This window comes from Balaenoptera acutorostrata, chromosome 15, assembly GCF_949987535.1.
Source record: "Balaenoptera acutorostrata chromosome 15, mBalAcu1.1, whole genome shotgun sequence".
Classification (NCBI taxonomy): domain Eukaryota; kingdom Metazoa; phylum Chordata; class Mammalia; order Artiodactyla; family Balaenopteridae; genus Balaenoptera; species Balaenoptera acutorostrata.
The window spans coordinates 311307-335780 of NC_080078.1; the positions used below are offsets into that span (position 1 = coordinate 311307).

At 55.0% G+C, this 24474-nt stretch overlaps 1 protein-coding gene across 3 annotated transcripts in view; it reads right to left on the reverse strand.

Moving 5' to 3' along the window:
* Positions 1 to 24191, reverse strand: part of PRKAR1B (protein kinase cAMP-dependent type I regulatory subunit beta) — an 86338-nt gene extending 62147 nt beyond the window's left edge. The window contains exons 1-4 of one of the 3 annotated variants that reach the window (XM_057528309.1): positions 24101 to 24191; positions 23201 to 23397; positions 9617 to 9787; positions 7207 to 7298 (exon numbers count right to left, since the gene is read on the reverse strand). In XM_057528309.1, the coding sequence (XP_057384292.1) occupies positions 7207 to 7298; positions 9617 to 9787; positions 23201 to 23377 (440 nt within the window). In that variant the 5' untranslated portion in view covers positions 23378 to 23397; positions 24101 to 24191. Of the gene's footprint in view, positions 1 to 7206; positions 7299 to 9616; positions 9788 to 23200; positions 23398 to 23573; positions 23924 to 24100 lie in introns of those variants that run through there. The other 2 variants (XM_057528308.1, XM_057528310.1) reach the window with 2 other exon arrangements.
* Positions 24192 to 24474: the final 283 nt, after the last annotated feature.

The following is a 24474-nucleotide window of genomic DNA, read 5'->3' on the forward strand; positions in this document are numbered from 1 at the left end:
CCCCACACACACACCCCACGCACCACACACACACACAACCACACCACACACACCACACACCACATACACACACACACCACACACACACCACACACCACATATACACACAACCACACCACACACACCACATACACACACACACCACACACCACATATACAACCACACCACACACACACATAACACAAACACACACACACCACACACACATAACACAAACACACCAAACACACACCATGAACACACCACACACACACACCACACACACACCTCCCACGCACACACACACCACACACCACATACACCATACACACACACAACCACACCACACACACACCATGAACACACACACACACACCCACACACACCACATACACACATACACACACACCACACACACCACATACCACGAACACACACACATACCATGAACACACCACATACAAACACACACACACACACTCTCCAGCAGAAGGCAGGGTCACCTCCCTGCCACACCTTCCAGAACATGAAGCCGGCCCCTCCGAGGTCCAAGAGGAACAGGGCGGGCTGTGGGGCCACTGTGAGACCACATCCAGGAAGACGCCCCAGAAACTGTCCACGCAGGGAAGACACCACGCACCTTTCTGGCTTCTTCTTGGACTTTTGTTTATGAAGCGGCAGCTCTCCACTGAGTTCGTGGCCCAACCCAGACTCAGCTCACGGGCCTCACTCTCTCGCTCCGCCAGCCACAGCCCGGCTTGTTTTCTGCGCCTACTCTCGCCCCGTTGTCCTTTGCCCATGTGCCCCCGCCACTCGAACGCCTGTCCCACCCCCTCCTGCCTGTCCTTGAAGACCTGGTTCAAAGGTCGCTGGTTCTGCGGAGCAAGCACCCCGACCCCGAGGGACACGAGACCCTTTCCTCCTCTGTGGACCTCCAGCATCCACCAGACGCCGGTGGGACCACCCACGTCCCAGGAAAGGATGACTCACTTTTTAAACATGGGTTCCCCTTGGGGAGGACTCTCAATGGGAGGGGGGCTGTGTCCAGGGTCCCAAAGCGACGAGACAGCACGACACTTCAACCAGGGCCCCCGTTCTGCGGGATGAGGGGCGGCCGCGTCCCTCTCTCAGGGCTGCTGTAGGGCTGGGAGGGACCCGAGCTCTGGCAAAACAGAGCAAAGTCTGTGTGACTAGCGCTCTCACCCCATGGAGCTGTGAGCAGCGCGGGACTTTGTCTCCGGAAAGCTGGTCGCTGCCCCCAGAACCTGCGTGACCTTGGGCCATTACCTGCCTTCTCTGAGCCTCAGTTTCCCCACCTGACACATGGGGGAGTACCTGCGTCTGCTGAGAGGCTGGATGGGCCCCGGCCAGCTGGTGAATTCCCCACACCCGGCTGGCAGGCAACTTCCTACTGGTAGCGACCAGGGCTCAAGCGTGGAGCCGGGCCAGGGCCCCAGGCGTCCCTCCGTCCTGGGGCTGGATCGACACTGTGAGGGGGTGGGGTCAGCTCACCAGCAAGGGCATCTCGAGGGTCCCTCCCTTCTAGAGAAATGGCCCCACTTCGCGCCCCTCTGGCCTCAGTTACCCATTGCCTGCGGGCATCTCCAATCACGTTACGGGGCGATTGTCAGGCGACATCAACAGTGAACCGGCTGGTGTGAGAAAACGTGTCTGCAGCGTCCTGGAGGCCTCTCACCGCCAAACTCTGCAAGTTGTAAAACATTATGGCACCAAATAAGCGAGATCGTGGGCGAGGTTCACAGACTAGGGAGCTGGGTGATGCAATCACGGCAGGAGGCAGGTCAGCCCAGGGCGGCCCCGGCCCCGCCGAGGCTCACATCCCAGCTTCCCCCAGGCCCAGCTGGGGGGCCATGGCAGCTTGCTTGAGCTCCGTGTGCCTCCATGCTTCATCTGCCCAAAGCCGCCGCAACGAGGCCGGCACCATTCTAACAAGATGCTGCAGACAAGGCCTGCGGTCCGGGCTCTGGCTCAGAGCTCGCCATGACGCACGCTCCAGGGTCCCAGGTCTCAGCCTCGCACTGAACACGGCTCCGACCCCGCAGGGTCACACAGCCCACGACGTGCGAACCTGGAGATCTCCTCTGCCCAGAGCGAACCTGGCTTCGTGCAAAACGAAAATCAATCTTTTTGCAAGTTCAACCCATTAAGCATCTCCTCGGATGAGGCCCTGCATTTTCCAAAATGCTAATCTCGGTTTTTAGTATCGCCTGAAAGGACGGCAGCAAACCCCAAAGCTGGAGCCAGGCTGCAAGAGGGGCTGAAGTGGCTCGGAGAAACAGAGTCTGTCCCCTGAACTCACTGTGAATTCAGCAGACGGGTGTGTTTTTCCCATCACCCGGGGGCCCGGGCCAATTTGTGGAATAACAGACTGCAGAGACATGCGGGTGGGCGGAAGACACACAGCTGTGCAGCCAGGGGTGCAGCCAGAGGCCTGTCTTAATCAGAGCTGCAGGGAGCACAGCCCGCTGCCAGCAAGGCCGCCCCAGGGTGAGATGCCCTCGCTGCCCCCCGCCCGCCCGTCTGGCGGCTCCGGTAATGAAGCCCCGGCCGAGGGCCCGAAACGCAGTGCCACTGCCTGGACCCTGCCCCCGACGCACACACGCAGGGCCTCCTAATCATCACACTTCTGGCTTCCAGGGGCGCTCCATCTCCAGGCGCCTGAGTGGGCGGGCAAGCCGGGAAGGGACCTGATGGAACCCAAGGGCCCCCCGCCTCCCCCGGGCCTGGGTGCACCCCCGGGGGACAGGCTGGGAGGCACGGCGCACGCCAGGGCTCTGGGGCATCCTGTGGCTTCCTTCTGAGCCTGCGCGGGCCCCTGCGTCCCCAGGAAGGACAAAGCCTCTGCCACTGCTCACAAGAGCAGAAACCAAGTGGGGAGGCTGCACCTGCCAGCCCCCCACCTGGACCCTCCCCAGGACTACTCAACTCTTCAGCAGGGCTCTGAAGGGGCCAGCCCAGGGCACGAGGACATCCCGCTCCAGCCCCAACTCGGACATGTGCTGCTTGGCCTGGAGCAAGGGGCAAGGGCCCTCCCTTCACTGTTCACTGAGACAGGGCGACAAGCCAGCCTCCCAGAGTCCTTCCTGCTGTGTCCTGAGGCCCAGAGGAGCCCACTCACCTACCTCAGGCCCAGGATGGAGCAGAGAATGACTGCGGAGTGGTCTCAGGGCCAAACCAGCCCCTTCCTCAGACTAAGCACTGAAGGGCGGAGGGGTCTGGCTATGGGCTCCATCTGGATGGCCAAGCCAACCTCAGAGGGGCAAAGCTGCATCCAGAGAGATGCCCACTAACTCAGCCCCACCCACAAGTCAAAGGGCCAGAAAGATGATGATGATGATGATGATGGTGATGACAATGGTGATGATGGTGATGGTGACGATAGTGATGATGGTGGTGATGATGGTGATGGTGGTGATGAAGATGGTGATGAAGATGGTGATGGTGATGGTGATGGTGATGATTGTGATGGTGATGAAGATGGTGGTGATGGTGATGACGATGGTGATGGTGATGATGACGATGATGACGGTGATGATGATGGTGATGATGTTGGTGATGGTGATGATGGTGATGGTGGTGATGAAGATGGTGATGAAGATGGTGATGATGGTTATGAAGATGGTGATGGTGATGATTGTGATGGTGATGAAGATGGTGGTGATGGTGATGACGATGGTGATGGTGACGATGATGGTGATGTTGGTGATGGTGATGATGGTGATGATGGTGATGGTGGTGATGACGGTGATGATGATGATTGTGATGGTGATGAAGATAGTGGTGATGGTGACGACGATAGTGGTGATGGTGGTGATGATGATGATTGTGATGGTGATGACGATGGTGATGGTGATGATGACGATGATGACGGTGATGATGATGGTGATGATGTTGGTGATGGTGATGATGGTGATGGTGGTGATGAAGATGGTGATGAAGATGGTGATGATGGTTATGAAGATGGTGATGGTGATGATTGTGATGGTGATGAAGATGGTGGTGATGGTGATGACGATGGTGATGGTGACGATGATGGTGATGATGTTGGTGATGGTGATGATGGTGATGATGGTGATGGTGGTGATGACGGTGATGATGATGATTGTGATGGTGATGAAGGTAGTGGTGATGGTGATGACGATGGTGGTGATGATGATGATTGTGATGACGATGGTGATGATGGTGATGACGGTGATGGTGATGGTGATGATGATGGAGGTGATTATAATGATGGTAATGATATGCCCATGGACACTATGTCACTCTATCCTCACTGCAAGCCTCAAAGTAGGTTTTATTACCCTCATTTGACACTTGAGAAAACTGAGGCTCTGCCAGGTGCTGTGGTTTGGCCAAGAGACACCCTTTTTATTTAGGGGGTGGAAACTGAGGCTCCAAAGTATCCACACAGACCCAGAGAAAGCCTTCGAGAAATGCCGACTAGAAATGCCGCCCCATCCAGAAGGAAGCCCGGCAGTTCGGGGTAGGGGCTCTGTCCCTCAGCCACGTTGCATTACCTTCTCTTAAAGCAAAGGGCTGGAACACAGTCTTCGCCTTGTCTCCCCGCTGCTGTAGCTCCACGCAAGCTGAAAACACTGGCAAGAGCAAAAGCACCCAGCCCGAGACTGTGGGATTTTTTTTGTCCTAAACCCGAATTTAGCAGGAGGGATTATAAAGCAGCACACGGTTTCTCCCACATGGATTTACCCACATGAATATTCTAGTTACGCTACTCACGCAGGGAAGCAGAGAGGGCAGCAGGCAGCATCCACGTCGAGGCTCGCCAGACGCCCTGCAAACTTGGAAAGAACTGGGCGGCACGTGCCAGACCGCAGCTGAGCAGAGACGAAGCTGCGAAGCCCAGCGTCCAGCAGACAGAAAAGCAAAGGCCCTGGATGCTGCACCGAGAGATGTCACGTGGAAGGTCAGGGGACAGCGTCTCCCTGCCCACGGCCTCTGGAACCCGCTTCCTGAACCGTCAGCCCGTCTCTTTAGAGGCCGTGGCCAGAAACGGGAGCCTGTGCGGGCTTCGATCTGGGAAGTGTGTTTTCCTCTGCGCAGAACAAAAGATCTGAAGCAGACACTCCCCGTGTGAAAGCTTTCTTTCCGATCCAGCCTTGAAAAGAGGGATTTTAATCCAACCATCTGCTTCCTCCTCCTCTCATCCGCCTGGCTCTCGGGTGCAGTAAAGCCTGAGGCAGAGACAGCCGTGCGGCTCTGCAAACTTAGGGCCGAGGGCACAGGACCCCAGCATACGCTTCCTGGACACACACACCCGGAACGGCCCCGACAGGGAGTCCAGCTCAGCTGCCTCGGCCAGGCTGGCCCTAAGCTAAGACTTTCTGAACTCGCTGCTACCTGGGAGCTGGAAGGGGCCATGCAAGGGTGTGACCCGCTGAAAAGCATTGTGATTCTGAGCCCAAACCCTTCTGTTCTGGGCAGAAGAGTCCAGGCCATTGAACCGCTCAGCAGCTTCCAAGGCCATGAACCGAGCAAAGTGTCACCAGTAGTCAGAGAAACGACACCCTCTCTCCTCAAACGTGAACTAAGGCGATTGTACCCGGTGTGTCCGGGGCAGGGGAAGCCAACTCAGCAGAGGGAGATGGGGGAGGGCGACCGCGAGGTGTCCCACGTGTCCACCTTCCGTGGATCCACCAGGAGCCGGCAAGTGCTGGAGAGCAGAGGCAGCGGTAAGGCTGACCCCCCAGGGAGCGGGCACGGACGGGTGCGCCCGAGACGGAGGACCGGCCAGCCCCGCCCCTGCCCCGCGCCACGGGCTTCTGCAGACAGGGCATCTCCACCTCAGCCTGGATCACAGCTACCCCAGCCTCGCCCCCGCCTGGGAAGCACGCTGTGGGCGAGGAGGGACCACCCCCACTTGCAGGTCCTCTGGACGCCCCTGCGGCCTTCCTGGGACCAGCCAGCACAACGTAGCAAAAGCCTAAAAACCCACACTGGCACCCGTCCAGCGCCAGCCACCCTATCCTGCGAAAGCACCACTCCTCACTCTTCACGGAGACCCGCACCACGGGAAACTAGAAACGTCCACAGTGACTTTGGCAAGGGGAGCGGTGGGCAAGCCGACCCAGCCCTTGATGCAGCTGCATGCCCACAACCACCGCAGTGGTCACACGGGAGGCCCCGGGCCCACGTCACAGGAGGTGCGTGTGTCCCGCCTGTTTCCACACGATACGCACGCGGAGAACGGCCTGGAGGGGCCGGTCCAGGCCGCGGCTGGTGGTCACTGTGGGGTGGAGGACGCAAAGAGGCCTTTTCCCTTCACTCTGTGTATCTGCATGTCATGTGCACATCTTGTATGGACTGTTCTCAAAATGTGCTCAGTTATTCTAATGAAGAATCACCGTTTGCCAAGAACAGAAAAAAAAATTTTTTTTTCAAACGTCATTTACCCTTTGATCCACATCGAGGAGTTTATCTTAAAGAAACAGACAAATACTCCCGACGAGCATACGAGTATGGGCATGACATCAAAATGCTGTTTATCATAAAAAATGCAAACAGCCATGGCAGGAGAGGAGTCGCATCACACAACCCTGTAGAAACGGGGACCACAGACCACGAAAGCCTTTACTGACAAAGAGAGACACTCACCACCTCTCAAGTGTGACAAACTACGGAGAACGCCATTCCGTTTTGTGACAATACAGGGTTACGATATGTGCATAAATCAAATCCTGAAGAACTGCCCCCAAAACATTCCCAGTGATTATTTTTGCTTTGTGGCTTAAAATTTTCCAATTTTCCCAATTATTTACATGCTCCCCATTCCCAAGCAAAGCATCCCAGCCCCTTCACTACCCCCAGGCCCCCTCCTTGGAATAACTTTCGCCCCCACCCCATATCCACCCCCGAGCCCCTTCCAGCCCGTGCTGAGCGTCACCCCGGTTCAGGCACCCTCCCTCAGGACCCCGTGCTCCGCGGACAGACGTGCATTTCACCCGTAAGCCCATGAGGCAGTGAGTTCAGCTCGGGCACGGCAGGCCCTCTGCAAGCAGAAGAGATGTCTTGCTGTGACAAGGTTGGCCTGCAGGCACTTTGGATCCCAACCCAGATTGGAGGAGGCAGCCCAAGTGCACACGGCGCTAAATCTCTGGAGACCACCCCTGCCCCATGAGCCCGTGCTTCCAAAACTGACCCGTGTCCCCTGGAGCTGGACATCCCACCAGCCCTGTTCCCGCTCCTACCTTCTCTCGTTGTCGTCCAGGTGAGCGAAGAGCACGTTCTTGGAGATGGCTTTGGCCAGTGCCGTCATGGTCTTGTAGTCCTTGGGGATGACCTGCGGGGAAGCCCGGCAGTCAGACCTGTGGGCATCCTGGACCAGGGCCTGGACCCAGCTAGCCCTTTGGGCCCCTCCTCGATCCCAAGAAAGCGGGCCGCTCAGCCTTCAAGGTGGTATTACCAGTGAGGGTAGACAGAAATCTTGAAATGCTAGCTGCATGTCACAGTTTTTGGAAATTTGAAAAATAAAGAAGAAACAAGGGGCCCAGAGTGACCCGAGAGATCGCGTATTGTCCAGAACTCGGGGTCTTGGTGGACAGGCGCCGGTGGGATTCAGAGCCTGTAGAAGATGCTATAAGGCCTCCAGGCCCTTGGATTATTATGTCTTTTGTTTTTATTTCTTTACTCCACTGGCTTTTTTTGTAGGTAATAAATACTCGTTGAAATATCTGAAAACTGGAAAAAAAAAAAAAAAAAAAGATACCGTGACCCAAGGCTGGCTCCACCCTTTCAGGTGGTGATGGAAGGGCTGGGTAGGGGCCTGGACCTTGTTGGCCAAAATGTGGGTAAAAAGTCATCCCCACGCCCGCTGGGACCAGCCTGGGAAGCTCGAGGTGTGTCCAGTGAATCAATGTCCAGCTGACGACCAGCACTGGTATTTCCAACGCCAAGATTCCTCCCTTAAAAGACACCGAGGGGAGGCGGTCTGGACCGGGACGTGACCCCCACCTCATGCTCAGCCGCCCCTAAATCTCTTCCAGCCTGGGGGCGGGTGGTGACGTCGGGACCCCGCATGTGGGTGCGTCCCATCTAAAACCATGGACCCCTTTACAAAGAGATTCCTGAGGGGCAGGATGGAGCCCCCTGAAAAGCCACTCCAGCTCCAACAACTGTGTAACAGCTCGGACGTGCAGACCTTGAGAGGAAGTGCCCTACACGCTGCACCCTCTCCCCTCCTGTAACACCCTGGGTTACTGTGGTGACACGTCACACCTAGGGAACCAGCTGGGTACCATCCTAGCAACTAAACCCACATGTCTGTCCTGTTTCCTTGGTTTTACCCGATCCCGCCCAGGCCACATGCAGTCGTCATGGCCCTTCAGCCCCTCTGGTCTGTGACAGTTTCTCAGAGGAGGTCTGGCAGTTACTTTGCAGAATGTCCCTTCATCTGGGCTTGTCTGGGGATCTCCTCCGGGCTAGACAGGGGTCCAGGGTTTTGGCAGGAAGGCCACAGAAGTGAAGTGCCCTGGTGGGCTTTTAAGCTGCACTTTTACTAGTTTTATTCCCTGATTATAAAAGTAGTAAGTACTGGGGAGGGGCTGGGCATGGTTGTTTCATGGGGACAGAGGTTCAGATTTGCAAGATGAAACGTGCCGGAGATGATGGCGGTGGCCGTGGCACAATGGTGAGAATGTGACCTGGATGCTAAACATGGTTAAAGAGGTGCTGTGGCCCAACTGTCCCCAAATTCACGTGTCGAAGCCCTAGCCCCATGGTAAGGTGTTTAGTGATGGGGTCTCGGGAGGTGACTGGGTTTAGGTGGGCCAAGACAGGATCAGCACCCTCGTAAGTCGAGACCTAGAGATCTCGCTCTCCCCACCCCGCCCACCACGTGAGAACAGGCGAGAAGGCGGCCACCTGGGGGCCAGGAAGGGAAGAGGGTCCTCACCAGGAACCCACCCTGCCGGCACCTGGATCGTGGACTCCCAGTGAGAGGGTGAATGTCTGTTGTTTAAGCCGCCAGTCTTTCGTTACAGCAGCTTGAGCTGACACAGACGGTAAATTCTACTATGCACATTTTGCCATACTTTAAAATACATTTTTGTAATAGGTCAAAAACTAAAAATAAAAAAAATTTTTTAAAGAGTAAAGCTGGCTGCAGAAACGCATAAGATGGAATGGCAGGCCCATGTCCAAGGCAGGGCTCGGGCACACGCAGCCACCAGTGTGGTGACTCACACGGGGTCCCACACGGGGAGGCCCCTGACAAAGGCGCGCCCTGCTCAGCATGAGGGCCGGAGAGAGAGGGAGGATGGTGTCCGGGGCGGGGGAGGGCGACCCCTGGGCGGCTCTGAGCTTGGGGTCCAGCCTCGAGGGTGAAGCCAGGAGAAGAGGACCCACGAGGCCCTAGACACGGGGCTCCTCCTCCCGCACCCCAGGACCTGGCTGTCCCGCCCCATCCCCAGCCTACTGGGGTCACAGAACCATGGGGGTGGCGGGGCCCCCAAGAGAGCCTCAGGTAGGTACGCACCGGGCTCAGGCCAGCAGGGACCACGACGACCTTCCGGAAGAAGAAGGGAGGCCAAGGCCCCGACGCCTGGGATGCGGGGCGGGACGCGGGGCGGGAGGCGGGGCGGGGGCGGGGTCGAGGCCCACCTTCCGCACGTAGGACACGGCATCCTCCTCTGTGTACACCTCGGCGCTCACTCCCCCACGCCGGTGCCGGGCTTGCACCACCGGGTTGGGCGGCGACGGGGACACTTCCTCGTCGTGCGAGTCCGGCTGGGAGGCTGGCTTCTGCTGCGCCAGGATCTGCCGGGTTTCTTCCTGGAGGGGGGACAACGCAGAGCGGGTGAGAAGAGAGGCCATCTCGGCAGGAGAGTCCGTCCCGGGAGGCCACGGGGTCCCAGGAAGGCCGGGGACCCAGCGCGTCCCAGCCGGGCCCGCCGACCCGCCTCCTGGACTTCAAGGCCACCTCCGAGCCCACCTCCTCCCAACCCACAGCCCTGCCAGCCACAGAGCCCTGGCTCCAGAAGGCTTTCTGTTCCTTCACACTTTGAGCAACGTGTCCAGCTACCAGACTCCAGGGCTCAGCCCACAGGGTCCCAGGCCCCGGCGAGCCTCTGAGGGCCCCCAGTGCCACCGGTTCACCCGAGGGCAGGAAGTGCCCCCGCTCTGCTCACCAACGTGCTGGAAACAGGAGGTGGGCACACAACAGGGAAGCAAACCTCTCGTTTTCTTCCCGCGCTTTTCATTACTGCTTTTTAAAAACTCTGTTTACACACAGAGGGCGCAAAATCCCAAAAGTGCAAAGGTACACGGGGTGACGGGGTCTCCCACGGCCGACCCTCCAGCTCCACGTCCCCAGAGCAACCTGGCGACCAGCTGGTCCGTGGATGGGACCGGGCTTCCCAGCACACGGCCCCGGATGGTGGCAGGAGGTACCAGCTGGTTCCTTTCTACAAGCACCTACACACGACCCTACAGAACAGCCAAAGCCAGGAGAGAAGCTCCGACTCACGCCAACATATACAGGGTCTTCATCCAACACCCAACGCTTCCAAGGCTGAGGAACAGCCCCAGGTGCCTGGTGGGCGGGAAGGAGGGGTTTCCCTGAGGGTCAGCTCTGGACACACCAGCAACCACCGATCGCTCCAGAACTGCCTTCCAAGTACTCACCTCGTCACTCTTCTGTTACCGTGACAACAGCCATCTCATACTTTCTGAGACCAGCGCCAACATCTCCCTGGAGCCGGGAGTCACTGGGTTATTTCCCACCCTTTGTGAATTACTGGGTGACACGCCGGAAATGTGTTATTTACATTGTACGTTAATTCTACGCAAAGTTAAGACTGTCGGTAAGACTCCCACTTTTATGGAAATCATTACAAACGTCACTGACTGTTCTTGTAAACCATGAATTTTCACTATCAATAGAAACATCAGTTGCATCTCAAGTGAGAGACTCTGGGCCTTTGCTCTTAGAAATTATTAAAAATAAGAACAGTAAGGGAATTCCCTGGCAGTCCCGCGATTAGGACTCCATGCTCTCACTGCCGAGGGCTCGGGTTCAATCCCTGGTCGGGGGAACTAAGATCCCACAAGCCGTGTGGCCAGAAAAAAAAAAAAAAAAAGAACAATAATATACACAAAAATTAGTCAGTGGGGTCTTAAAGCGGGATTTTGGAGACATGAGTGGGAAAGGCCCCTGCACTGCAGTGTAAACTGTTTATAGTGACACCGGGGCTCTGCCAGCGCCCAGGAGAGAGGAACCAGCAGAGGCCCCGGGCCACCAAAGGACGTCCGGAAAGTCAGGCCATGCGGGAGTGACCGGGCTCGGAGGTGATGGTGACACGGGGCAGAGACGTGGGCAGTGATGGATGGAGGTGAGGTCGGGAGGAAATGACCCCAGGCTTCCCGTAGAAGCGAGGGAGCCGACAGGCGCTTGTCTCAGCAAATGAGGGGACTTTTCTTAAGTTGAGGTAAAATTCGTACAACATGAAATTAACAATCAGCCATTTTAAAGTGTGCGACCCTGTGGCATTCAGTGCATTCACAATGTTATGCCAACATCTCTAACCGCTAGATCCAAACGTTTCATCACCTCACAACACCCGGGTACCCCGCTGGCAGTCCCTCCAGGCCCTCCACCCAGGCCTAGCACCCACTAACCTACCTCCTGCCTCCGTGGATCCGCCCATTCTGGACACCGCCACGGACAGAATCACACGGTACGTGCCCTCCCGTGTCAGACTTCTCCCACTCGGCACACTGTCTTCAAGGGGCACCCATGCTGTGGCAGGTGTCAGCACATCCCTCCTTTTGGTGGCCAAATCGTACTCCGCTGTGTCACATCTCCACGATCCATTAGTGAGCTGGTGGACACGGGCTGGCTCCAGCCTTTGGCTGCTGTGAGTAGCGCTGCCGTGGACGTGAGTGTGCGGGTTTGCGTCTCGGGGCTGTGTTCAGTTCTTGGGGACACCCCTGGGGCAGGAATGCTGGGTCCCACGGGGGCTCGCGCTCAGCTCGGCGAAGAACCTCCCAGCGGTCTCCACCAGCCACTCCCGGCAGCGGTGCCAACCCCCGACACCCTTGCCACTTTCTGTGTATTGGTTTGGTTTTGATCTGGTCGACGTGAGCTGGGTTCTGGACACACTGACTTCGAGATAACGGAGCGACCTGGCCTTGGGAATGGCCCACAGGCCCTACAGACAGTGGCTGGCCCAGGGTCCACAGTCACGGCGAGGACCCCGGGCTCCCTGCGCAGCCACCAGAAGCCACTTGTCTTGAAGAAAGCCGCGGCCCAGGCCTTGTTTTCTGGGACCAGTGAGCAGCCTTGTCCTGGCACGGAGATGGTTTTCCGCCTTTGGCAGCAAAGGGTCAAATGAGGCAGGATACAGGTGGTTCAAAACACGAAGCCGCTTCAGGGGATTTTGAGAGGACACGGGGGTGGGGGGCCGGGAGTCAGGGCCCCCCAGGGCGCGGCGGGATGACCGCCCCCAGGCTCTGCCTCTACCACGCCAGACCGTTATTTCTGGATGGCATCCCTCTCCCACCCCGGGAGATTCCAGGAAAACCTCTAATTCTCAGAGCTCCCCCTTCCTGTCTCCTGTTTTCACGCTGCTGAATTGTCTTGGCTGCGAATGGTAGAGGGCACAGGGTCAGGACAGGCGATCCAGGCCAAAGGAATCTTCATAACAAGAGTGTGGGAACAGTGTTTCCAGAAAGCTCCGCGGCCAGAATCTGCCCCCAAATGCGTAAGGCAGCTCCAGGGACCGTCCCCGTCCTGCCCTCGGGGCCCAGAGCTCCCTGGGCCATGAATGATGTGCTTCATCACCTTCTGACAACGTTTTTCCTACGCGAGGGGTGAAATGCAGGCTTCCAGCCTGAGAAGAGACAACACGGAGGGGGGGGTCTAGGGAGACTTTCCAGAACTGAGCTGACCCCCACACACACAACAGCCCACACACCTAGGACCCTGGAACAGTGGAATCCCTCCCCTCTGCTCCCCACTCCCGGTCTGGCTGGGCGAGGACACCGGCTGCCCCATCCCTCGTAGGGGATTCCTAGGGTGAGGGACGTCCCTCGTAGGGGATACCTAGGGTAAGGGATGTGTCCAGGGCACCCAGCGGCAAGGTGAGAAGAGAAACACGGAGCTTCGATCATTTATTGAGCACCTTCTGTATACCAGGCCTCAGACAGAAAATGCAACAGGGAAAAAGGCATAGTTCTTTCATGAAGGAGGTTACTGTTAGAGCTCGAACAGGACAAAGATGGTGGTCACAGCAAGACGACAGGTGAGCACCACCGAAGGACCAGGTACAAGGGGCTGCACCAGCAGTGGCAGGCTCTTAGACCATCCTCAGCAAGGAGGAGTCAAAGAGGGCTTCCTGGAGGAGGTGCCTCCTGAGTCCACCCAGATGAGAAGAGCTGAACCAGGGGACGTGGGCAGTTCTGAGCTCACCCCTGGCCCCCCTCCTCCCCAACCTGTGGCAAATTACAGTTTGTGTGTCTCTTCATGACGTGGCAGCCCTCTCCAATGTTTGTTTCATCCATCTCTTCAGAGTCAGACTCTGATTTTATCGTCTGCTATTTCTTCGATTTCTGCTTCATTAACTTCTGCTTTTACCCTTATTATTTGTCCTCGTTTCTGTCTTGCTTTCTTTCTCTATTCCTGGCTTCTCAGGTGGCACCTGGGCAGTGGGTTGAAAAGGGTACCTCAAAAATTCATGTCCACCCAGAACCTCAGAGAGTGGCTTTATTTGGAAATAACTCCTCACAGATACAATCAAGTTAAGACAAGGTCATCCTGGATTAGAGTGGCCCTAATTCAACGGTGGGTGTCCTTATAAAAAGAGGAAGTTTGGACACAGACACACAGGGACGAACACAGGGGCAGTCTGGTGATGCATCTGCCAGTCAAGGGCAGCCCCCAGAAGCTGGGGAGGGCTGGGGCGGACCCCGCCCCCCGTCAGAGCCCCCAGAAGCAACCACCCCCGCCAAAGCCTTGATTTTGGGCTTCTGGCTTCCAGAACTGTAAATATGTTTTAAGCTGCCCATTTTTTGACAATTTGCTATGCACCCTAGGAAACTCTAAGACACACAGCTCATTAATTTATCATCTTCTTTTCTAATGAAGCTATAAATTTTCCTCTAAGTACCAATTTTGCTGCATTCCACATGTTTCGACATGCAATGCTTTTATTGTCTCTCAACCTAAATATTTCCTAATTTTTTATCATGACAATCTTTAACTGATAAACCATGCAAAAGCTCATTATTGATTTCCAAATGTACGGAGAGGCTTCTGGCTCTTTCTCTTTTTTTCTGGCTATCTTTTTATTAATAATTTGTAACTTTATTGGGTTATAGTCAAAGGATTCGGTTTCTGAGTGAGAAAAAGACTTAAACTCATCCTGGGATCCCTTGAAATAACATGTTGCACCGGGTACTTCATTCTCAAATTCGAAAGTTCTGATTTACACACACCTTTCCAGGATCTCCGATGTAACCAGATCAACACGAGGCAGATGCCATGTCCTCCCCAGTCACGGCCCCGCTGTCACGCAAGCTCGGATGGGAAACGCTGTGCTTCCCAGGGAGCTCACCACCACGTCCTCAGCACCCGGAGCAGCGCCCGGCACAGAGCAGGTGTCCAATAAATATTGGTGGAATGAATGAATGAATGAATGAAACCTTTTGGGAGAACTGGCATAGCTATCATGGATGCTTCTGAGCTTCATAATTCTATTTCTTAAAATACATCCTAAGGAAACAATGAGAGGCATCAAAAAGATATCTGTACCAGAATGGCCCTTGCAGTGCTTAAAAAATTTTTTTAATCCAACAAGCAACAATAAGAGATTGCTTAAATCAAGTTAGAAATATCTATGTAACAGGATACGCTGCACCATTAAATCATACTTTTAATATATTTAGTAATCATATAAAGTTTGGTTTAAAACACCAAAAAGCAGGATTCAAAATTATATATAGTCAGGGAATTCCCTGGTGGACCAGTGGTTGGGACTCTGCGCTTTCTCTGCCGGGGGCCCTGGGTTAATCCCTGGTCGGGGAACTAAGATCCTGCAAGCCGCACGGCGCGGCCAAAAAAAAAAAAAAAAAAAAAAATTATATATAGTCAAGAGAATGAAAAGACAAGCCACGAACTGGGAGAGAATATTTGTGAAACACGTATGTCTGAAAAAGGACTTGTATGCAAAATGTACAAAAAGCTCTTAAAACTCAACAATAAGGGGCTTCCCTGGTGGCGCAGTGGTTGAGAATCTGCCTGCCAATGCAGGGGACACGGGTTCGAGCCCTGGTCTGGGAAGATCCCACATGCCGCGGAGCAACTGGGCCCGTGAGCCACAATTACTGAGCCTGCGCGTCTGGAGCCTGTGCTCCGCAACAAGAGAGGACGCGGTAGTGAGAGGCCCGCGCACTGCGATGAAGAGTGGCCCCCGCTTGCCACAACTAGGGAAAGCCCTCGCACAGAAACGAAGACCCAACACAGCCATAAATAAAATAAATAAATAAAAAAAAAAAAAAAAAAAAAAACTCAACAATAAGAAGACAACCCCACTGGAAAACAGGCAAAAGATCTGGACACCTCACCAAGGGAGATCCCCAGATGGCAAATAAGCACAGGAAAGACGCTCCACCTCATCTGTCTTCAGGGAAACACGAATCAAAACAGCAGTGAGACAGCACTACACACCTATCGGGACAGCCAGAATCCAGGCGGCGACAACAGCAAAGGCTGGCGAGGATGCAGAGCGGCAGGAACCCTCATCCGTGGCTGGTGGGTACGCAGAATGGCACTGCCGCTTTGGGTTTCTCTGTTTGTGTGTTTTTGTCTTATTTTGTCTTGTTTCTTTGCTGCGCCACACGGCTTGTGGGATCCGAGTTCCCCGACAAAGGACTGAACCCGGGCCCTCGGCAGGGACAGCGTGGAGTCCTAACCTCTGGACGACCAGGGATCTCCCGGTGCAGCCACTCTGGAAGACAATCTGGTGTCTGTCTTCATGCAACCCAGCAATTGCACTCCTGGTATTTATCAAAATGAGTTAAAACTTACATCACATAAAAACCTACACACGGACCCGTATAGCAGCTTTATCCACAATTGCTACAACTTGGAAACAACCAAGATGTCGTTCAGAAGGTGATCGATAAATAAACTGGGGTCCATCCAGACAATGGAATATTATTCAGCAATAAAAATAAATGAGCTATTATTAAGTCATGAGAAGACTTGGAGGAACCTTAAGTGCGTATCACTAAGTGAAAAGAAGCCAGTCTGAAAAGGCTAAACGCTGTAGCTGGAAAAGGCGGAACTATGGAGACAGTGAAAGGATCAGGGGTTGCCGGGGGCTGGGGGGGGAGGGGCGAACAGGCGGAGCAAAGGGGATTTTTAGGGCAGTGGCTACTCTGCATGACGCTATGATGATGGAAACAGGTCAGAGGTTTGTCCAAACCCACGGAATGCACACCAAGAGCGAACCCTCAGGGGCGCCGCGGACTCTACTCAATAGTAGCATATCGGTGTTGGCTGTCATTCCCTCGAAGCGCTCGCTGGCTGGTGCTCTGAGGCCCGTCTGGGCCTGGGGAGGACCCCGGCCACCAGTGTCTCCGGCCACCCCTGCACCCCCAGCCTCAGCCTCCCGCAAAGCTCGCTGCCTCCGCCACCCTCCGGCAGACCTTGGGACCGGCTGCCCGGTCTAAGAGCGCCCAGGACCCTCCCACCCGCACTCAGAACCCTGGGGACCCCAGCACCCGCACCCCAGCTGCTCTGCAAACCCTCCTCACTCCACCTTCCCAGCACCCCACCCACTCGGCCTCCCCGACACCCGCCCCTCAGTGAAGCAGACGTCGCAACGACCAGGGAAGAAACCATCAGGGCCAAAGGTGTGGGGGAACCCACCTTCTTTTCCTTTTTAATTTCAAAGACTTGGTTTTCCTAAGTAGTTACAGGTTCACGGCAAACATCGTAGGGAGGCACAGAGGTTTCCCGCACGCCTCTTGTCCCCTCGCTCGCACAGCCTCCCCGGGGCCCCTCTACCCTGCAGAACGGGCAGCCACCAGAACCCACCCAGACTACAGCCTGGACCACCGGTCCCCGCGCCCTGCCACCTCCTGACGGCCTCCCGCCCCAGCCTCCAGCCCACCCAACGCTCCAGCCACCACCTCCGGGGCTCCAGCCTTCCACGGCTCTGGGGTGGCACGAGCTGCCCCCGCCCCGTTAGCCGCCCAGCCCACGCCCCGAGGACAAGCCTTCGTCCAGAGAGCGTGCCCCCCGAAAACGGCCCCGCGATGACCCTCGCCCCCCGCAGGGCACGGCCTCCTGTCGGCCCCCGGGCTGATCGTGGACTCACGGCCTCCACCCTGGCTTCCCTGGTGGTCCCCCCAGCACCGGAAGGCCCGGGCAATCAACGTGCCGGGGGGACGGGGCGCCCCTCCAAGACCCTCGGGAGTTCAATGCCAGTCCCGCCCATGGACGCCTCTGTCTGCCACCAGAAAGACACATGCAGTGCTGGTCACCAGGGAACACAGGCTGATCCTCCACAGTCACCAGACGCATCTGATGCCCAGTGTAGACCACAGCCACAGGAAGGGCCACAGGAAGGGCCCTGTGGGCCCTCACAGAATTCACTTCCACGAAAGCCGCGGGCCGGGTTCTCCCCAAGGGAAATGCAGCGTAACTTGCTCGTTTCATTAAAGGCACAGAGTGAGCCTGGGTCGCCGGCTGTCTGACCAACGGACCAGAGGGAAGCCACCACTGCACCAGGAAGGAAAGCCTGCTGGATGAGGCATCTACGGCCACAAAAGAGAGCAGAGCGGCGTCGGCGAGGACTCAGGAAAGGGCGTGGGGCTCAGGGTCGCAAGACCACAAGCTCACCCGGTCCTTGGGGAGGAGATGGGCGACAAGATTCAAGAGCTGTAAACACACACAGACACTCGGCCCCCAGAGCCCTTCCTGAAATACCTGCATATTTACCCATTTTTTCTTTTCAATCATTTCCTTGGCTTAAAGGTGTTTTCTGGAGCAGAAAGAAACAAAAAAACTGAAAGCCATCAAACACAAAACGATGGAAATAAAGTAGAAACGATGACACATCCACGTCATGGAAAACTTTACAGCCACAAAAGGCCACAGAAATGCTACTAATACAGATGCAAGGCAACATGAGTGCACTTAATGCCACTGAAATGCACACTAAAAAAAGGCCAAAATGGTAAATTCTACGTCGCCTATGTTTTACCACAATAAAAAATGCTACTAAGAAGAAAAAAAGCAAACAAAAAATGCACATATATACAATTATCCACATCCATATGTAAGCGTGTCCTGCAGAGCAAGAAAAGTCCTCGGAAAAATGTAGGGTGGGTACACAGGTGCAGGGTCATGGCTGCATTTTTATAAAGTAATCTTTCCTGCACAATTTAAAATCCACTATTAAAGGGATTGATGACTTATCATCACACGATCCGCCAAAAGACTGAATCTTGGAGAAGCTCCAAGGCTGTGTTTGGCCAGCGGGTGTGGACTATCTTCCCCCCTCAAGCCTCCACCCTAGAATAAGGCCACCTCCTCACCGGCTCACACACCGAGGCCACACCCCAGCCAAGGCAGCACCCCGAGAGCTGGGCCATCCCCACCAACCTGTGCGGGCAGCTGCAGCCTCTGCTTATCAAGGCCTCACACACACACTTCCTGCTCTCAACACAGGTGGAGAAAACTGTTCCTCCCCAGGCTTCCGGCCTGGCCAGCCTCCTGCAGAGAGAGGGGCCCGGGACCCAGCACACCCCGGCCCCAAAGCCAGAGCCTTTACTGCTCCCAGGCCGAAGCAGCTCCCTGGTCACCCTGCTCAGCAGACACAGCAGGAAATGAGACCCCCCCTGTGGTTTCAGGACACCTTAAGGCACTTTACATTTGGGGATCCCAGGTCCATTTGAACATCCACTGCAAACACTGGGGATGTTCTCCCCAGTAAAATGCACCCGCCTATAAAAGCTTGCACACGATTTCAGAGAATCCACCAAATCAGCCCCGAAGCCTGGAACCTAGGCCTTCCAAGTCACCCTACCTCTTCCAGACCTCAGTCCTTACTTGTCAAAGGCAGGTAATAAATTGCCTCTCCAGGCAAGAATGATCAGTGAATCTTCCTAAACCTCTATGCTCACCCCAGCCTCTCCCCCAAGCTCCAAACTCATAGCCTCTTTGACAACTTAAACACATCCAAAGCCTTACTCTTAATTTTTCCTGTCCAACCCTGTCTCTGTCTCTTCCCACTGGCCCCTTCTTGGCTCAGGACTTCACTCAGGACTCAGACCAAACCCGAGGAGTCACGGCCCATGCCTCTTTCCTCACCCCACCCCCAACCCACCAGCAAGACCGGAAAGGCCCCCCAAAGAAAACGGCCCACCTGACCCTCTCACTCCACCCCCAGGGGACAGGAGCACCTTCACCCCTGCCAAGTCTAACAACCAAAAGCATCTGGGCCACTGAAATGTCCCCTGGAGGCAAGAGGTCCCCCGCTGAGACCCTCTGCTCTAGTTTCACTCTGCAGCCTCAGCTCAGGTCTGGCCTGGACCCTGCCTCTGGCCTCCTAATGGGCTCCCTGCCTTGGTCCGGCTGAGAAGTCCCGTCCTGTGAGACATGTCACCCGGCTGGGGTCATCTGTGAACAAGTAGAGTTAAATGAGGATGTACTGTCACCCACCTGACCCTCCCTCTTCAAACGTGCAGGAAACAAGCACCAACCCCCCCCCCAAGTCCCCTGTCCTCCGTGCCAGCGACTGGACTCCTCCCCCACATGGCGACCTGGAAAGTAACCAAAGATTCAAGCCACGTGGCCACGTTCACCTATCAACTAAAAAACAGGTTTTTATTTATTTTTTTAAGGTTTATTTATTTATTTATTGGCTGCGCAGCATGTGAGATCTCAGTTCCCCAACCAGGGATCGAACCCACGCCCTCTGCGTTGGAAGGGTGGAGTCTTAACCATTGGACCGCCAGGGGAGTCCCTGGAAAACAGGTTTTTAAATTAAAACAGTCAAAGCTGACTAGGGTGGGTGGCTACAAGCACACTGTCTGGCGGGGCTTGAATCAGTGCTGCGTTTGGAGAGCTCCTTGACAACACCAACAAGATTTCTGTGACCTGGTAATTCCACCTGGAATTTCAGTAATTCCATCTCTGAAAAGCTGTACTAAACACTACTACATACAGGAAAAAAAAAAAATCTATGTACAAATATGTCCCTGTGGCATTATTTTTTTTTATACATCTTTATTGGGGTATAATTGCTTCACAAGGCTGTGTTAGTTTCTGTTGTACAACAAACTGAATCAGCCATATGCATACAGATATCCCCATATCCCCTCCCTCTTGTGTCTCTATCCCACCCCGCTATGGTCACAAAGCGCGAGCTGATCTCCCTGTGCTATGCGGCTGCTTCTCACTAGCTATTTTACATTTGGTAGTGTACGTATGTCAGTGCTACTCTCACTTCGCCCCAGCTTCCCCTTCCCCCCTACCCTGTGTCCTCAAGCCCATTCTCTACGTCTGCGTCTTTATTCCTGCCCTGTCACCAGGTTCATCAGTACCATTTTATTTAGATTCCATATATATGTGTTAGCATTCGGTATTTGTTTTTCTCTTTCTGACTTAATTCACTCTGTATGACAGACTCTTGGTCCATCCACCTCACTACAAATAACTCAATTTCGTTTCTTTTTATGGCAGAGTAATATTCCATTGCATATATGTGCCACATCTACTTTACCCATTCATCTGTCAATGGACATTTAGGTTGCTTCCATGTCCTGGCTATTGTAAATAGTGCTGCAGTGAACATTGTGGTACATGTCTCTTTTTGAATTATGGTTTTCTCAGGGTATATGCCCAGTAGTCGGATTGCTGGGTCATATGGTACTTCTATTTTTAGTTTTTTAAGGAACCTCCATACTGTTCTCCATAGTGGCTGTATCAATTTACATTCCCACCAACAGTGCAGGAGGGTTCCCTTTTCACCACACCCTCTTCAGCATTTATTGTTTCTAGATTTTTTGATAATGGCCATTCTGACCGGTGTGAGGTGATACCTCATTGTAGTTCTGATTTGCATTTCTCTAATAGTTAGTGATGTTGAGCATCTTTTCATGTGCCTCTTGGCCATCTGTATGTCTTCTTTGGTGAAATGTCTATTTAAACAGATGGAGAAATATACCACGTTCTTGGATTGGAAGAATCAATATTGTGAAAATCACTATATTACCTAAAGCAACCTACAGATTCAATGCAATCCCTGTTAAACTACCAATGGCATTCTTCCCAGAATCAGGACAAAAAATTGTATGGAAACACAAAAGATCCCAAATAGCCAAAGCAATCTTGAGAAAGAAAAATGGAGCTGGAGTAATCAGGCTCCCTGACTTCAAACTATACTACAAAGCTACAGTAATCAAGACAGTATGGTACTGGCACAAAAACAGAAATATAGATCAGTGGTACAGGATAGAAAGCCCAGAGATAAACCCACTCACATATGGTCACCTAATTTACGACAAAGGAGGCAAGAACATACAATAGAGAAAAGATAGCCTCTTCAATAAATGGTGCTGGGAAAACTGGACAGCTACATGTGAAAGAATGAAATTAGAACACTCCCTAACACCATACACAAAAATAAACTCAAAATGGATTAAAGACCTAAATGTAAGACCAGACACTATAAAACTCTTAGAGAAAAACACTCTTTGACATAAAACCACAGCAAGATCTTTTCTGACCCACCTCCTAGAGTAATGAAAATTTAAAAAAACCAAAAATAAACAAATGGGACCTAATTAAACTTAAAATCTTTTGCGCAGCAAAGAAAACCATAAACAAGATAAAAAGACAACCCTCAGAATGGGAGAAAGTATTTGCAAATGAAACAATAGACAAAGGATTAATCTCCAAAACATACAAACAGCTCATGGAGCTCAATATCAAAAAAACCAACAACCCAATTAAAAAATGGGTGGTGTTATTTTTAATATTAAAACACTGAAAACAACTCAACTGTCTAATCATGAGGAAAACATTGAGAAAACTTTTCTGGATCTTCTCAACACATTACACAATCATTTACACTGAGGACCATGAAGAATGTATAACAAATGAACAACATAAATATAAAATTGCATCTGTAACATGATTCCAACTATGTTTCAAAACCACAATGCACGGTTGGGGGGAACAGGTGGAAAGGACTTCAGGTGATTTCCACTTCTTCTTTCCACTTTTGAACTTTTCAAATTTTCTTTAAAAGGCATGTATTACTTTAAAATGTGTTTTAACAGACTGTTTTAAAGGGAAGAAATAAACCCATTCCTTTGCGTTAAGGCTACCTCTGTCCACAGGAGTGCCCGTCAGAAGTAAAACACCGCTGAGCTCGGGGACACAGAGGTGCTTAAAACAGACCTGGGCCCCAGCTGGGGTCCCGTTCAGCCCCCAGGGACAGGTAGGTCGTGATACAAAGACCACGAGGAGGCACCTGAGGTCACCCCAGAGAGAGATCTGGGTGGCCAGGCCAGGGAGGAAGGCAGGAGGCGTGAGTCGAGGGAGGGAAAGCTAGACGGGACCACAAGCGGCTCCTGCCCCAGCCTGATGCTTCCAGGATGAACCAGGAAGGGGGTGAGAGCTGTCATCCATGCAGGAGTGAGCTGGGCGTCTCCCTCCTCAGGAGAGAGGGGGCGGTGTGGCACGTGCTCCCCCCACATGTCTGAGGGGCAGGCCAGCGTCTGCCGAGGCTCAGAGACGAAAATCAAGGGAATCTGACCTCCAACAGCCCCGCCACATTCTCTATCAGGGCTGTTTCCTTTTACCCCAGTGCCAATGGCATCTCTAACCAGTCCCCCGAGTTGAGAACCGCCAGCGACCCCACAAGCTATAGTCACAGCCAGCAGTTCCCAAACGTCCGCACCGCCTTCCAGGAGGCCTCCTGGACCCTGAGCCACTGGAAGAAGAGAGGATTTCTGCGGCGGGAATGAAGCCACCGTGGCCTCCCTGCCCACCTCCCCGCAAAAAGCCGCAGGAGGCCGTCCCGCGGGCGCCCCGCCCCCTCCTGAGCACGCAGGTAGCGGAGGGGAGGCCCGACGGGGCTTCGGCGCCACACACACACACACCTGCACAGGCTGGGGGGGGCGGCTGGGGGGGCGGCGGGGGGAGGACCAGGTGCCGGAGCCACTGACCTTCTCCAGCTTCTCGAAGTGCTCCCGGAGGAACCTCATGGGGTGCTCGGGCTTGGAGATGCAGAGCTGCACGATGCAGTCCTTGAGCACCTGCTGGACGCTGTGCTTCTGCACGTAGAGCTCGCAGCCCCTCAGGCCGTCGTCCTCCTCCAGCTGCTGAGCCGATGGCGAGGCCATGGCGACCCGCTGCCCGCTTCCTGCGGAGGAAAACGCGAGTCCTGCCGGCCTCGGAGGGGCAGGACTCCCGCGGCCTGTGAACACGCGTCTTACACGCACCGTAAGGTTTATCTGATGACCGACGTGACCTGGTGACACGCCAGGCGTTTTATTCTGCTGCTGGCAAAGGCCTCTCACCCTGGGGGGCAAAGCTCACCTCTAAACAGATGCTCGCGGGGATGGAGGGGGATCCGCCAGGTTCCGGGCGCGGCTGAGAAACCTGACGACGGGGAAGCGGGGCCCTGCGTGTGCAGCCCAGGCGGTTATGGGGTCTCACTTGCGTCCATCCCTCCCCCTTTGGAGGACAGTGTGTGCCTGGAGCGCCCTCCGCGAGCTCCCGGGGAGATGGCGGGGGGACGGGGGGAGCTCTTACGGGCTCCACAGGAAAAGAAAGGGAAACGAAAACAAACGAAGCCCCGCGGACGGGCCTCCTAGGAAGATGAACCCGGCGAACAATGGCCCGCGCTCGGCCAGGTCACAATGACGGCCCGGAACCCGGCCCGCCCGCCAGCGCCGCGCACGCAGCCCGGCGACCCCGGCCCCCCAGCCCCCCAGCCCCCCGACCACCGCTGCGCCTCGGCCCCGGGCCGGCCAAGGGGGCGGGGGCTCCCCGAAGGCCAAACTTCCTGGGGCCTCCCGGCAGGCGGGGGTTTCCGGAACAGACCCCTCCCCAGCCCCGCGTACCTGGATGCGCGGCGCCGGAGGCCGGAGGCGGCTGCGCGGGGACGCGCGGGCGCGGGGACGGCGGGCGAGCGGGTCCCGCACTGCAGCGGCGCCGCCCTCCGCCCGCCCCCGCGCCACGCCGGTCCACCCCCCGCCCCGCCGCCCGCTTCCCGCCGACCGCGCTCCCGGCCTCCCCCCACTCCCCGCTCGCCCCCTCCCCGCCCCATCTCACTCCCGCCCCCCACCCCGTCTATCGCCCACATCCCCAGGACCCACCTCTCCCCTCCCCCCCAGATTGCCCTCACCGGCAGCCTCCCCCGTCCCCCTCCCTCTTTCCCCCTCCTCCCTCTCTCCTTCTCTTCCCTTCCTCCCCCCCCTCCCCCGCCCCCTCGGCA